At 36.5% G+C, this 16481-nt stretch overlaps 1 protein-coding gene across 2 annotated transcripts in view; it reads right to left on the bottom strand.

Moving 5' to 3' along the window:
* The window catches only part of VAV3 (vav guanine nucleotide exchange factor 3), a 395503-nt gene that overhangs the window by 121594 nt on the left and 257428 nt on the right, over window positions 1–16481 (bottom strand). For both annotated transcript variants that reach the window (XM_079939290.1, XM_079939289.1), the window contains exon 19: window positions 11265–11310. In XM_079939290.1, the coding sequence (XP_079795416.1) occupies window positions 11265–11310 (46 nt within the window). The remainder of the gene's footprint in view (window positions 1–11264; window positions 11311–16481) is intronic.

Here is a 16481-nt window from a genome sequence, read left to right on the forward strand (position 1 = left end):
TATACCACTACTTCTTTACCCATTCATCTGCTGACGGGCACTTGGGTTGCTTCCATATCCTGGCTATCGTAAATAGTGCTGCTGCAAACACTGGGGTGCATGTATATTTTCAAATTAGCTTTTTTTGTTTTTTTCCAGATAATGCCCAGAAGTGGGATTGCTGGATCATATGGTAGCAGTATTTTTAATTTTTTAATGTCCCTCCATACTGTTTGCCATAGTGGCTGCACCAATTTACATTCCCACCAACAGTGTACAAGGGTTAAAACTCTAATTTATCTAAGAAGTTCAAATGTCATTAAACAACAACAAAAAAGCATGTGCTACCTCACCTTTAAATTTAAAAAACATCAAAACAGTAGGTATATATAAAAAATATGAAATATCGTGACATGAAAAATATGTTGACAACAAATATCTATGGTATTGGTCACTACAGTTATACAAAAGACAACATTCCAAAATAATGTGAACACAGTTTTCCAGAACTGCATGTTATTAAAAAATTATACATTAAGTTAGTTAACTCCTTAAAATGGCTTTCTTAAAAAAACATCAATTGCATTCAAGTTTAATATTCAGACTGCCAGAAATCATTCTTTCCATTTCAAAACTGTTAAGCAGAGTGAGTTCTGCTGGGTGTTATCCACCCAGCATGTTTCAGTGCCAGTGTCTACAGTTGTTTGTTTCAGAACCTCTAATTAGCTGCCTTATCTTTTGCAAGGGATTCTTCTGGTGCTAAGTTTTAATCGTCCAAATTAATTGAAATACTGTAGCAATTTCAGATTAACATTTTCAAAATTAACAATGCATAAAATAAAATCACCCATAAATCTGCTTTGTAACAGCAGCCACTAATGAAGTCTGCACAACATACCAGATCACATTGCTAATTTGCACTGTTCTACATAGCTAAACTTTAGGAAATAAGCTTTCCTCCGTCCAAAGGTTGGCATAAGTAGGGTACACAGAAGATCCTCTAGAAGAATGAGGTCTCTGGAGCCAAACACTGCAATTAAGTCCTGGTAATTGCCAGGTGCTGTGTGACCTTGGGTAAATTACTCACCTCTCAGAGCTTTGGTTCCCTCCACTGAAAACTAACAGTATCTCCCTCTTAGAGTTTGTAGCAGACAGACTCTAAGATGAACCCCAATAATCCCTGCCTCCTGGTATTCACATGCTTATTTAATCCCTTCCCCTGAATGTGGGCAAGACCTGTGACTTGCCTCTGGCCAATAGAAAGGTGATGGGATGTCATTTCCATGATTTTGTCATATAAGACTTAATTTCCCATCCTTCTAGGAGACTCCGTCACCTTCTTGGCTTGTACACTTTGATGAAGCAAGCAGCCATGTTAGGGAGGCCCATGTGAGGACAGCCTCTGGCCAACAGCAAGCTAGGGATTGAACACCTCAGTTTAAGAGACCAAAAGGACCAAATCCTGCCAAGCTGGGAATGACCTGAGCCTTCAGATGAGACATAGCCCTAGCTAACATCTTGAGTGAGGTCTTATGAGAAACCCTGAAGCAGAAGACCCAGCTAAACCTCGCCCAGACTTCTGACCCACAGATACTGTGAAATAAAAAACATGCTGTTTTAAGCTGCTAAATGTATGGTAATTTGTTACACAGCAATAGAAAATTAATATAGGCGTATTTAAGTATTAGTAATCACCACCACCACCATCACTTACAGAGCACTTACTATGTGCCAAACCTTGTTGATAAATGCTTTACCTATTACCTCATTTAATCTTCACAATGACAGCAGGAGATGTCTGCTACTATTACCCCCCATTTTAGAGAGGCTAAAACAGGTCTACAGGTCCAAGATTGTACAACTAGTTAAGTGGAGGGGCAGGATACAAACCCAGATCTATGACATTGCACAGTGCTCAGTCTAAACGGCTGTACAGGGCTGCCTCTGATGATCAACAAGTGTCCATGTAAGTGAAAGTGCCTAATACAGTTGGCCCTCCCTCTCTGCAGATGTAGAACCCACAGGTAGGGAGGGCCAACTGTACTATGCAATTTTGTGTAAGAGACTTGAGCACCCACAGATTGTGCTATCTGTGGGGGGTTCTGGAACCCCCGTGGATACCAAGGGGCGACTATACAGACAAAACTAGACAAGATTCTTCCTTCTCCTTCCTTCCCATGATTCTTTTATTGCCACAGAGGCAGGTTATGGTCTAAACTTAATGCCTCAAGGGCTGCAGTCTCTGGCTCTCTGGCACTCTCATCCTGACCCTTCCAGTAGGGAGGGAACATTTCTTCCCACCTGCCTCCACAAAACATGCCGTCTTAGGTCTTGTTTCCCCAGTTCTCTAATTTGATGGACCAATCTACACTAACGTGTATGTAGCTAATGGTGGAACAAAGGATTATCTCCTTATAGAAACAGAGTACCTCTATCTAAAGGAGAATATCACATTGGTATTTTAGGTATAAAGACAGGGTTATAAGAAGATACTGTGATTCAAGAACCCTTCCTTTTTGGTATCCCTGCAAACTAAAGCTGTGAGTACGGATGAGCTTTTTGTCAAGACTCTCCAGTTCCCATTTTAGGTACATTCCTCAGGATTTACCTTGTCTGATACTAGAAAACAATCAAATAGAAGAGACTACGAATGGAAAAAGGCCAAGGTAGAAGAGGTGGAAAACCCAGCCACAGTACGCCCAAGGAGGACAATGTCTAAAACGCATACACTATAACAGATGTACATTATAATCTGCTCAAACCAAGCTGCTCTTCTTTCCTTCCCCCATTCTTTTGTAAGCAAAGCTGTTCTTTCTTACAGAAAACAAATTTCCTGTGAACAGGCTGGGTCAGGCCCTCTCTGCATGCTAGAGGTGGACACAGAAGCCACGTGGCTCATCACATGTACCCTGGCTGCAGTGATGTCCTCAGAGATGATCAGAGATCTGGGCCAGGCCAGTTAAAGACAACTTGGGATTTTTGTTAGATTTACTGGGGCAAAGGTGTCCAGTTTTCTCTGAGAGTGCTAGCTGTGGGGAACTGAGAGTTGCTAGTGGCCAACTTTGCTTCCAAGTGAGATAACCTGCCTGAGGTGCAGGTTGACAAAAAATCAACAGAAAAGAAAGGAAAACTGAGACACAAGGAGAAATGGAACATGATATCATTTGAGCCCCTGGATCTAACTCTGCCTGAAGCCAAACATGCTCCCCTTTAGTTACCTAAGTCAGTAAATCCTCCACTCTTTTTTTTTCCCCTTAAATTACAGATCTTCCTCATATGATGGGGTCACATCCCAATAAACCCATTTTAAGTCAAAAATATTGTAAGTTGAAAATGCATTTAATACACCTAACCTACCAAACATCAGAGCTTAGCCTAGCCTACCCTAAACGTACTCAGAATACTTACATTAGCCTACAGCTGGGCAAAATCATTGAACACAAAGCTTTTTTACAATAAAGGGTTGAATATCTCATGTAATTTATTAAATACTATACTGAAAGTGAAAAACAGAGCGGCGGTAAGTATCTTGGTTGTTTACCCAGCGATTGTGTGGCTGACTGGGAGCTGCAGCTCGCTGCTTCTGCCCAGCATCTCTGAGAGCGTCATGCCACATATCGCTAGCTGGGAAAGATCAAAATTCATCATTGGAAGTACGGTTTCTACCGAATGCATAACGCTTTCACACCATTATTAAAGTCGAAAAATCTTAAGTCAAACCATCTTAAGTCTGTAGTTTTTTTTTTTCTTCTGCTTTTCAACAAAATGAATCAGTTATATATATACATATGTTCCCATATCTCTTCTCTCTTGCGTCTCCCTCCCTCCCACCCTCCCTATCCCACCCCTCCAGGTGGTCACAAAGCACCAAGCTAATCTCCCTGTGCTATGCGGCTGCTTCCCACTAGCTATCTACCTTATGTTTGGTAGTGTATATATGTCCATGCCTCTCTCGCTTTGTCACAGCTCACCCTTCCCCCTCCCCATATCCTCAAGTCCATTCTCTAGTAGGTCTGGATCTTTATTCCTGTCTTACCCCTAGGCTCTTCATGACATTTTTGTTTTCTTAAATTCCATATATATGTGTTAGCATACGGTATTTGTCTCTCTCTTTCTGACTTACTTCACTCTGTATGACAGACTCTAGGTCTATCCACCTCATTACAAATAGTTCAATTTCGTTTCGGTTTTATGCCACTTGACAAACAAGAGCACACTGGATGATACAGAATTGAGGTCAGAATATCAAACCTAGCAAGAGACTGATAACTTTATTTAAATATCTGTAGTTGTATATAAATGCACTTTTATTGATGTACTTGTTAGATACCTCGTCTCCCTGTCCTGTGCCCTTCTTTAAACCACAATGAGTCTCCTTCACCCTGCCTACCTAGTCAACAACACCATTCATAAGTGACCACACACACTTAGGTGGTTCCTCATACACCACACGCTATTGCTGTTGGACATGTTTATGTCTGTAGGTCCTATCGCTCCAACAAAATTCCAAGGTCCTCAAAGACAGGGAAGCTTCCATATATTTCTAATATCTCTGCAGAAAAAAGTGAGTCTCAAAAGTTATCTGTAAAGAACAATTTAAAAAAACCCAACAAGCTTTTCTTTTCATTCAGATAATTGCCAGTATGAGTCATTTTGGTAGAAATTCCACAAACTCCATTCCAATGTTCTAATTAATTTGATAACCATTCTCACTATTTGTGTATAGATTGACTATAAAATTATAAACAGTTATGATACTAAGGATTACTTTATCAGTGTCTGTCCTCTTTCCTGGTATCAGGGCGATATTACTTGTATCAAATATTGTTATTTGAAGCCAATACTTTTGCCTCAACTGGTTCCTCTCATTTACCTCACTTCAGACTAAAGTTCTGGAACAAGCTTACCTGATTCTCATAAGTTGTTGGCTCATAAGAAATTTGTGAAGTTTCTTTGTCTACTTAGCATTATATGGCATGTTCTTTTGCTTCTGAAATGGGATAGTATTTGACTACCAGGGCCGTAGATATAACAAAGGAAGTCCAGGCCATACCTGACCTTCCAAGTGAGGAATGATTTTTCAATGATAAAAATGTTAAACAGTTCACCAGGTTCAAGATTTCCTTTTCAGAATATTTTTCTAAATATTTAATAAATGTATACTTTTTTTCTAAGACATAATTACTCTAGTAATAGAAATTATAAGTTAAAAGTACATAAACGATCCAGAAGTGGGTTCAGTATATAGTACTCCAAATGTTTTTTAATTTCAATAATCACATTACTGAGGCCATGCTTCCCATCTAAAGGCCCCCCCCCCCACCCCATGTACGTCTTCAAATATTCACCTTCCCCTCTTTTTCCTACGCCGGAGGTAACAGAGCCGTGTAAAAGACTGGGCTCGGCAAGGCATGGGCAAACCTGATAGATGACAGCAATAGTGACACTTTGTGAGCTCGGAATGAGCCTTCAAAGGGAAAAATAAATCCTCCCCAAACGAAAAAAAGATGTGAGGAAGGGACTGTGATGTACGTTTCAGAAAAATATCATCATGGTAAAGGGAATTAGGAAGGCAGTCCTGAAAATAACTACAAGGGGATCAAATGCCTTAGAGCAAAACCAGTCTTTGTGTCCATAGTTTAATAGAAACTTGAGAAAATCAGCTATTTTAAAAACCGGAGCAGGCTCTCCAGCACTCGTGCACAGCTTGGATTTCTCATTTCTCTGCAATGAATCTTAATCACTAAGTTCTATTGTCCCAGTTTTTTCACGTTCATTCTTTCAATGTGAAATGTATTTTTACAGTTTTACAATTATGCTCCTAATATTTAGATTAGGATTTATGTTTGATGAGAAATTCATTTTAGAGGTGACAGAAAAGACAGAAGTAGGTTTGACTGATTAATATGGAAATATTGTAATCTACAGATACTTTATTACTTATTTACTATAGACAAAAGCTCACTTACTAAAACTTCACGAATATACATTTGTCTCCCTCAAAAAAAAAAGGAAAAAAGAAAAATGTAGTTTTAGATAAATAATTTTAAAAATCCTGGGTTGCTATTTTTCTCATCAATGTTTTCTACTCGAGAATTAAAAAGATAAAAGTTCTCTATCGAGCAAATTGGCATTATGTTTAAAAGCAAGTCTAAAAGAAATCAACAATTCTGTTTAGATCTGGAATGAGTTTACCAATAATTTGAAATTAAAACATTAAGGAAAACTGTATTAAGTTGTAATTCAATGCAAAAAAACAGCGTAACAAACATTTTATTTATATAAATGAAAACATATATAGACAACTCAGCTTAAAAGCAATCTTAGCCTACATTTGCTTTTCTCTTTTCCAATTCCTTTTGCTTTTTTGCACTAATTACATAATTAGATCTTTTTATATGTTTACCAGACTATTCCCTAATTATTTTTATGACACTATGCCATACTGTAATGAATCAGAGTATAAAATAGAATATTAAAATATTTTATATGCACACTCATCTACATGCATTTATGCAATCAAGACTCTGTGCCTGTATCTACTCCCTCCTTAGGCAGAATATAAACTGTGGAGGGGGGCCATGCTTTATAATTAATGACATTGCGGGTGCTTATTGTTGTATAAGATACGAAGTTGGTAATGAAAAAAAGATGTCTTGAATTCCTTTCTTCATACAGGAACAGATAGGAATGGCATTATCTACCAATCCTATCCGCCTGAAAGAGAAAGTGACCATCTTTGAAGATGTCTCTTCTAAGAAACAGTAAGACATCTCCTCGGTGAACAAGAAAAAACACTGTTTCTAAGCCACATTTTTCTCTTCGTAATCAAGAGTTTAAAAATGAACACATGTGACGCAAGAGCTCTCAGAAAGAACTCTGTTCACTTACTATTCAAGGTTATCACAAATCACATGAGTAACGTAAGATCAGAAGGAAAATGAGGTACCTAAACATTTCCCATCTACTCCATCTAATCTTTAGGTAGTGCAACACAGAACAACGCCTGGATTTTTTAAAAGGTAGTGACTGTGGACTTAAATACGAGATGCTATGAGTTCCACAAATATGAGATAATTCTGCAATAGTCTAAAAACACAGGGTTGATTGAAAGAACACATATGCTGGTATATAGATTTGCCACATGCAAGCTAAAATAAATCTTGTATCTTCTCTACTCAGACAGAAGAAAACTTTTAAAGCTCAGTATTAAAATTTAATTGGTAACTTTGACCTTGGGTTCCACTTTAGGTGAAATATATTACACCAGTGCTCAGATTTTCTTGAGATTTATGATCTCATGTTCTTGAAAAAGGCCTAGCACCTCCGTGTTTCTGAAATAATTGATCTGTCTCTTATAAGTGTTATTTTCTTGAAACCAACATCTGTCTCAGGAAGAAAAGTACAAACTGATGAAAATACCCTGCTATATTTAAAAAATCCAAAAGAGCTACCAGAATTTGCATCTAACACATTACTATTACTATATTTATAAAAGCAGCCAAGATCATAAATTGATAAATTTCTTAGCACATAACAGAAGACAAGAAAAAGTCAACTAAACTGCAAAGCCATTTGTAAATATTATCTATAAAGATTAACTACAATTATTAATAAAAAGTAAAAGTTTTAAATATGCAAATAACACACAATGTAAACCTCACATCTTTCGTGGTTTGAACTGAACTCCACAATATTTGCTTTTAACCTTGGGAGTTTTTCTTTCTTTGTTTCTTTATTGCAATCACAAAGACTACTAACTTCACCAAAAAACTCTCAACCACCACTGTTGATTGTGTCTCTTCTTAAAGATAAGCAAAATATCTTGGAAGCCATCAGGTAAGTAGGGAACAACAGCAAATCTGAAAATGACTGTGATAATGTAACTTCTAGCTTCATCTAGAATTCAACATAAAATTCTGAGTTTCTTTGCAAAGAAATAATTGGCAAATACTTTTGATTCTCCTACACATGACAAAACGTCCAATATTTAACATGCTCTACCACAAAGTAATTATTATAATAATTGCCACCTCTTAGCATTTACTACATACTTGGCACTGTTATAAGTACTTTTCATGTATTAACTCATGTAATGCTCAAAACAACTTTGTAAGGTAGCTACTATTATTAATCTCCTTTTACAAATGAGGAAACTACAGAGAGGAAGCAAATTGCCAAAGGTCAACAGCAAGTAAACAGCTAAGTTGGGTCCTCAGCCTAGGCAATGTGGCTCAGAGCCATGCTTCCCACCATTGGACTATTCCATATTCCTTGAGTATACTGGTCCACTTTATCAGCAGGAGGAATTTAAAAAGCAAGAGAGCCAGTGCATGCAGAAGTATATAGCCATTCATTAATTCATTTAACAAATATTTATTAAGCACCAACTGAAACTGTATGCAAGCCCCTGTGTCCTTGTCCTCTGAAGTAAAAGGCTTTTGCTTTAATCTCCCAGGCCTCCCTTGAGTCTCAAAAGGCTGGCCCAAGAGTTAATGATTGGGAAATGTGAAGATGATAGAGAAACAAAGAATAGCTGTTGGGCTGGGGAACTGGTAACAATTTAGACTATAAATCCACCACATGGCAGAATCACAGAACTCACAGTTCCCTGAAAGATACAGAAAAAGTCCTGACACACATTCCTAAGTTGTTTTTACAGGGAGCAGACCCCCTCCAGATGAAAATTGCTGATCACAAAAATGTACAACCTAGACTGGTTGAAACCAGAAGGCTGATGATACTTGAAATTTCACCCTGATGTCAACCAATCCAAGAATTGTGCAAGAGCTGATCACACACCTTGTAGTTCCCTCCCTCACACTGCCTTTAACACCCCGTCCCTGAAAGTCTTTTGAGCATGAGCTGCCCATTCTCCTCCCTTGGTGCCCTGCAATAAATGCTGTACTTTCCTTCACCACAACCTGGTGTCAGTAGATTGGCTTTACTGCCCAAGGATGAGTGGACCTAAGTTTAGTTCAGTAACACTACTACCCAAAGAACTATGCATTAAGTTCCTTTCCAGAACAAAAGGTCTATGGAGAAGATATGTAATTTACTTTGGACAGGGCTCTGAAATTTGGACCTGGTGAAGTGGTTACATCTGACCTCCCAAATTCTTTAATCACTTTTTTTCTACAAGCCACTCTAAGTGAGACCCTGGAAAGTAGTCAGTGTGTTAACACTTGGAAAAGACAACTAAAATAGCTAAAAGAGAAAAGATTAAAGGACCTTTCATAGTAAAAACACTGATAGCAAATAATGCTCCTTGGAAGCAGTCTGTCCATGCTTAGGAGGTCTCAGTTTTATTGATCCCTTGTTTAAATATCCTGGAGTGAAACTTCTCCCACACAACTGTGAAAATCTTAACAATAGTTACATCAGGATCAACTCAGAGTAAGACAGTCAGTCATCAAGCTAGGGTTAACTTTGAGCAAAAAAGCTTTGCAACTTGCCAAGAGAAAGTAATAAACAGAAATAAGCAGAAATAAGCAAAGATAAAAAAGACAACCAACTCTAAACACAAAATTCAAGCCTAACATCAAAAGACATTCTACAGGGAGAAATGATTATTACATTAGGATCTACAACAGGCAAGATCATCAACTATTTGCTTTCTTTTCAAAAGTGTGGAAGAATGAGAAAACACATATGTATTTACTATACCTAATGGAAAGCTATGTGTGTGTGTGTATATATATATATATATACACACAGCTATGTATATTATATATAATGCATATTTTTCCCCCAAACATAACATATGGCACTACTTCTTTTGTATTTGTATGTTTATTCTTCATGAAGTTCTAAAAACTTTGGACAAATATAAATACCGGAAGAGCTATACCTAGAGAAAGCCATCACCTTTAGGATAAAGGAAGATAAACTATTTTATTATTGGTCCACTTTGCCATATTTATAATCTGTGAATTCATTATACCTCCCTTTAAATAATCTAAGGGCTCCTAAAAATTCTGGCTATAATGTACATAGTTAAAAGTCAAATGTGTTCCTACTGACACACTGTATATATAGAAATGCATTTCCTTGGGGGAGAATAGATTAAATGAAAATGCCCACAGAAGAAAGAGAAAATAATATTTATAAAGTTTAGGTAATTTTCAGAAACAGAAATACTATAACTCATACAAAATAAAGAAAAAATATTATGTTCACAGTCATACACTCCTACTAAATAGAACAGAAGAAGTCACTTTTAAATATTATTGTAGAGTTTTCTGCAAAGGGTATCATCTTGGGAAAGTCAGAACCAATAAAAAAGCAAACCAGAACCCCTAATTTTTTTAATGGCCTTAATTTTGTTCTGTACTTAAAAGATTTAAACTGATCTCAGGACACAAGTGAGGCAATTTCTAGCCAGAGGCAACAAAGCTCCCATAAATCTTTTCAAACAGCTCATAAACTGGCATGGCTACCAGGGGTGTGGTTTCAGTGAAAAGCTATAATGCTTTGAAAGCTAAACTTTACAACTAGGTGAACACTGTTTACGATGAGAAAACAAAACACATAATCCAGATTCTTTTCCGGCAAGACTACTCTATATTTCATGTTCTACTTGATTTATTATTAAGTTCATATATTTGGAATCCTTTAGCCATGAATATCTTTTACTCACAATAATATGACCATATACACAACAAATTTTGGGTAATTAAACTATGGAAGGCATTGCTTAATGGACAAAAAATAATTATATGAAAATAATGACAGGGTCAACCTCATGATATTAAACAGGAAACAACTGAACACCCTCTGCAGACAAAGAACTGGTCTCTGGAGAGGACACTTGTTCACAAAGTCCTTAAACTCATTCTTGTATTATAAAATAATATAGATATAGGATAAAGAAAAGTATTTTCCCAAATGGGGAGGGTACCAAAGTTGTCTGGTTTATGACCTCCCCCCATGCCCTCAGAACATGCTGATTTTTTAAGTGCTGGTTGATTTTTTCCAGGTTTGGGAGGGAGCAGGGAAAGGGTGTTGGATATGTTAGCATTAACCAGGCACCCTGAGGCTGTTCAGTAAGCAAATAACCAGCTCAACTGCTGATTGCGGAAAGACTGTGGTACTGATGGTTACTCATCACATGACCCTGTCCTAGGTAAATGATTTACACAGTAGACGGTCACCTCCTGGTCACACATTATATACCAAACTGCGAGGAACACAGGCCAACAATCTGTCTGACTTTCTACAGCAATTCCCATATACTTTCATAATCACTTAACTGAAAAAATGATTATAGATGTTTAATCACACACCTGGATCCACCTGCTTGGGGGTTCTTCGGAGTCCATTGGTCCGTTTCTGTACAGAAAGGTAAAACAAAGAACAACAAAGATTTCGTGTTATCAAATTGTATTATTTTGTGACACTTTGGAAGTCCAATGAATGTTGCACTTTTTCCATTTAACACTACGACATTTAAAATAGATAACCAACAAGGACCTACTGTATAGCACAGGGAACTCTGCTTAATACTCTGTAATGACTTGCATGGGAAAAGAATCTAAAAAAGAGTGGATATGTGTATATGTATAACTGATTCACTTTGCTGTACAGCAGAAACTAACACAACATTGCAAATCAACTATACTCCAAAAAAACTTTTTTTTAAAAGTATGACTAAATTTGATCAAAACACTTGGTTCTAAGGTTTCTTTTTATAATTTTTGTTTCTCTAATAAGTCTTCCACTTGAACAACACTGCATTTGATAAATCATTGATATAACACTATGGGAAAGAAATATCTTTTCATTCACCATCTCTGGCGATTATGACTCATTTTTTTAAGTCATAATGACTATAGGAATTATGAAAACAAAGCCCAGGCAGCCATTTTTGCTTAGAAAATGCTCCCAACGAAGAGTTTTGATCTCCAAAACTCTAACGCAGCTATTTTTGAGGCCTGACAGACGTGGAGAAAGTCAGTCCGAAAGACAGGGACTGGAGAAATTATACAACCTCCAAACAAAGATCTCAAGCTCTGACTTTAGCAAACACTTAAATGAGAATGGTGTTTTAATTATGGATCAGTGATATCTGAATATTTTAAGAAACAAAACAGCCATGCAGCTTGTGAACCATGAAAGTAAATTCTTATTATAGAAAAGGAATCCATAAGAAAAATTGTGCATTACAAAAATCATAGATAAGATGCAAAACAAAAGAGGTTTTAAATCTTTGAAAATGCCAGTTTACACATTCGATTTCACAAGCATTAAATTAATTCCTACCTAATAACTATGGTAATCTGACTAATTAATAAGAACTTGATTTTCACTTTTCGTTATATAACTGGATGAAATGTTCAGTCTGTAACTACCATATAATTCAGATACTCACAAAAGCAATTTTCTTTCTACATGTGTTGGGGTTTGTGCCTGTGTGTGGAGACTTGGTTTCATTCAGAGCAGACTTGGCTTTGACAAGCACACTTTAGCCATGGGTTTTTCTAGGGTTCTTCCTGTTGTTTTTATTCATAAGTTAAATGGGCCTCAAAACAGATGTCAGGGTTCTCAGGTAAAAGCAAATTGGAGAATTATTAAAAATATAAATTTTGTTTTTAACCCAACTACTTTTAAAATGGATTTGTGAAGGCCTAATATGATCATTAAATCAGCATTGAAGCTATACTGAACAAGGTGGATGGCTATACTGAAAAAAAAAAACAACCCTAGTATAAAGAGAGCGCTGTGAGTGAGGAGAAGAAAATATCACACTGGGCTTCTTAACAGCCAAGCACAAAACGGGGAAGCATGATGAGTTATAGGTTCATATCCAATAACTTGGAAGAAAACTGCTTTCAAAAAAGAAATCTTTTCTGTCTAAAACTTTATAAAATTTTTGGAGCTCTCTACATAAATGACAATATTTTCAACAGGAAAATATATAATGATGGATGTCTTGTGGCTATTTACCTCCTGCATTTTCCTCCACCTTCTTAATGTACAACAGAAGCTGTTTTTCTACTACTCTAACTCCTCTTACTATCACAGTGCTTGGAAGGCAAGAAAGAATTCAAACTTTGGGTCTTATTCCTACTAGCCCTAAACTAGTACTATTTAAAAACTATTAACTTAGAAAGTGTAAAAGGGAATTTCAGTTCAAGAGCAACTCCATATGACCCTGAAGTTAGGATTAAAATAGGGAACATGGTGCAATTATTAAGAGTATGGATTCTATATAATCTGACTGCATAAATTCAAATTCAGACCCTCCCTGTCACTTGACACCTGTTTGATTGGGAGCAAATTAGTTGAAGTCTCTGCCTGTTTTTTCATCTATAAAATGGGGATAATAATAGCACCTATTTCATAGCATTTGTGGTGAGAGTTAAATGAGTTAATTTATGTTAAATGCTTGGAACAGTTCCTGACACATAGTGAGGATTATTAAGTGATAGCTTATTATTATTGATATAATTGTCATTATTATTCATTTCATGATATTTTGAATGTTTAAACTCAGGTAAATGATACATTTTGCTACTAAAGTATTACCCTACTATTTATATTTTAGGTTTTTCCTCCTGAAAGTCATTGCAAATCAGTGATCCTGAAAACAAACATTTCTACAGGAAGAGTAGGCAGTGGAACAAACTATGATCTGGTGCATTTTAAAAAAGAGAGAAGCGACTTAGACCAAGTACATTGGAGAGCTTGAGATTTATTATACTTAAAAAGCACCCAAAAAGTATTTTATATTGTAAAAAATTTGGAAATGTTTAGCAGAACATATTTAAACAATGTTAAAGTGCAAATTTCACCTGTTATTCTATCATATCTTATCCAACATACTCCTCTCCCCCACCTATATTCTCAAAAGCCTGCGATAGAGCTGGACAAGATGCCGTCCCTAGCAGGGAGAGGAGGGCACATCCAGTTGCCACCCCTGGGAGCTCTCAGTTACAGCCCCATGAGATCCGACAATCAGTCTTCAGCACATTCTCAACTTCTTTGGTCTACTGAGAAGTAGGGGACGGGCGGGTGGGGACAACCAACCAACCTGATTTTATTTCTTGCTTCATTACCTATTACCTTGTCTTTCTCTAAAAGAAATGCCTTTATCGTCCAAGAATCTCTCTTCTTGCCTCTTTTAGGAGAAACCTAATTCTCTCTGTTGATTTTACCAACACAACGAGCAAAGTTTCATTTGCTATATGAAACTGGCTTTGGTTCCTCTACCTATTTTAAAAGCAGAACAACCTACGTTAAGGAATAGCTTTGAAGTAGATATATATTAAATAGATATGTGATGATAACCTTGCTTCCTGGAGCTAGAAGTGGCTTCTGAAGGTCCACTCCAGAATGGGAGGCAAGATGAACATCCCAGGTTAGGGAGGCCCAGGGCGATCCTGTGGCTATTGAGAACTGACCTACCTTGAGAATGAAGTGTGAAATTAAAAATTCACAATCATGGCCATTGACAGGGGAACAGAAGAGGACTACGAATTGGTACATGGAGAAAAAGAAGACCTCCAAGAGAGGGGGGAAAACATCACAGAGCTTACAAAAGGTCTTCATTTGTACTTCTGGGAAGACTCCTGAACATCATATAAGCATCTGCCTCAGAGAGTGAATATACCTTCCACAAAGTCTTGGTGGGGAGGTATGGAGTGAAAGATGTTTCTTAACATTCTTTTGCTATACTTCTCCTTTATGCTAAGCTAAAGTTTCCAAATAGGTTGGCCAGTATAAGATTTTACTATAATTATCCATCTAAAGTAGAGATTATTAGCAGAATCACACATTAAATAAAAATTACACTTTGTATAATCAGAAGTTAAGCAAGTCACTGAAGCCAGTCACTAAAATACTGATGCTGCATTTAAAAAAATCAATGTGAAAATTAATTCCTTTCAGAATAGGCTTACGTGTAATTTTTAAGAGTATAAAATGCCTGGAGAGAATTATTTTGTATCATTATTTTGTATCAGTGTGAAAATCATTAACCACTTCTTATTAGCACACTTTCTGTCTGTAAATACGCCCATTTCTCATTGCTTAAATAAAATCAAGTGAAATCATCTCGCCCAGGGCGGGGGTGGGGGGATACATGTATACCTTTATCTAAGAGGATAAAGGTAAAGTAATATTGAGTTAAAGTTCAAAGCTCTACGAGGAAATCTGTCTCAATTATCTAATAACAGAGTGAGAGTAAGAGAAAGAAGGCTACTTTCCAAGATCTTCATTGACACTGCTGGAAGAATCCTTACAGTCCTGATGAAAAATCTTACCTATTGACTAAACACTAAAAACAAGTTTATGTTAATTTATTTTAGCCCTAGCAGAACTCGCATGACCTATTTTTTAAATACTATTATCCTGTTATGCATTCCCTGAGCTAGATTCTAAAGTCTAAAATATAGTCAACTGATAACACTTAAAGGGTGCATGTGAATTTCCTCACATCACATTCTTGATACCCTGTATGTACAAATTATACGCTTATGCAAAAAAGTAAAAACAGTTACCTCTCGTTTGACATCTTGCTGTACTTTTCATTATTTTTACCAACTATATAAATGCCAGCCTATTAAAAACATACTAATACTATACTACTCTTAATGAGATATAATTGTCATGTGCTAAAATAATTGGACATAGAATGTTTTTTGTCATTCTTTTACTCTGAAATTCTCAGATTACTATATTTCTGGTTCATATAACTAATCACAGACATTTTACATTTTAATTTTCTTTGCTATGATTTTTTTTGGTGGTCAGGTATTATTTTTGGTTGACGCCCAAGGTACCGGTTGCCTGTAATCTGCTATATTTTTCATTCTTTCATATTTTCTTAAAAGAGCTTTATTCTTTTTTTTAAATCTTTATTAGAGTATAATTGCTTTACAATGGTATGTTAGCTTCTGCTTTATAACAAAGTGAATCAGTTATACATATACACATGTTCCCATATCTCAAGAGCTTTATTCTGAGAGGTGACAGGGATCTCGTACTTCTAAGCCATTAGACCTCAGACTCTGTGTGAAACCAAAAGGATATGTTATCAGATTTTGATTTCATCAATAAGACATGATATGAATCACATTTGTGCTCAAATGGAAAACTGGCAGAAACACGTAACCACATCCTTAGATGAAGAACCTTAGAACTTTTTAGTACTAGCGAATGTTGGGCAGTGACACTGTTTCATGATAGGGGACAGGTCTACTGACTTCCTGGGATGAGGGCCACCCTTCCTTCTGTCCTAGCAGGATCAGAGATTCATTCCAAGAGAACGCCTTCAGACGCATTAAGTTTTTATTTTTAATTACTTTTAAATTTTAATTAAAACATTAAAGTAACAAATAGGAAAACACATTTGCTGGAACAACTTTAGATGGTATAATGAGGCAGGAAGTCAGCTTGAACTTACAGTTGAGAGACTGAAAGCGATGTAGTGCATCATTTATTTGATTTATAAATTTTATAAAAGTGAATTGATTTGGTTATGTATTAAGTTTTATAAGCCT

Source organism: Stenella coeruleoalba (genome assembly GCF_951394435.1).
Source record: "Stenella coeruleoalba genome assembly, chromosome: 1".
In the NCBI taxonomy this organism is placed as follows: Eukaryota; Metazoa; Chordata; class Mammalia; order Artiodactyla; family Delphinidae; genus Stenella; species Stenella coeruleoalba.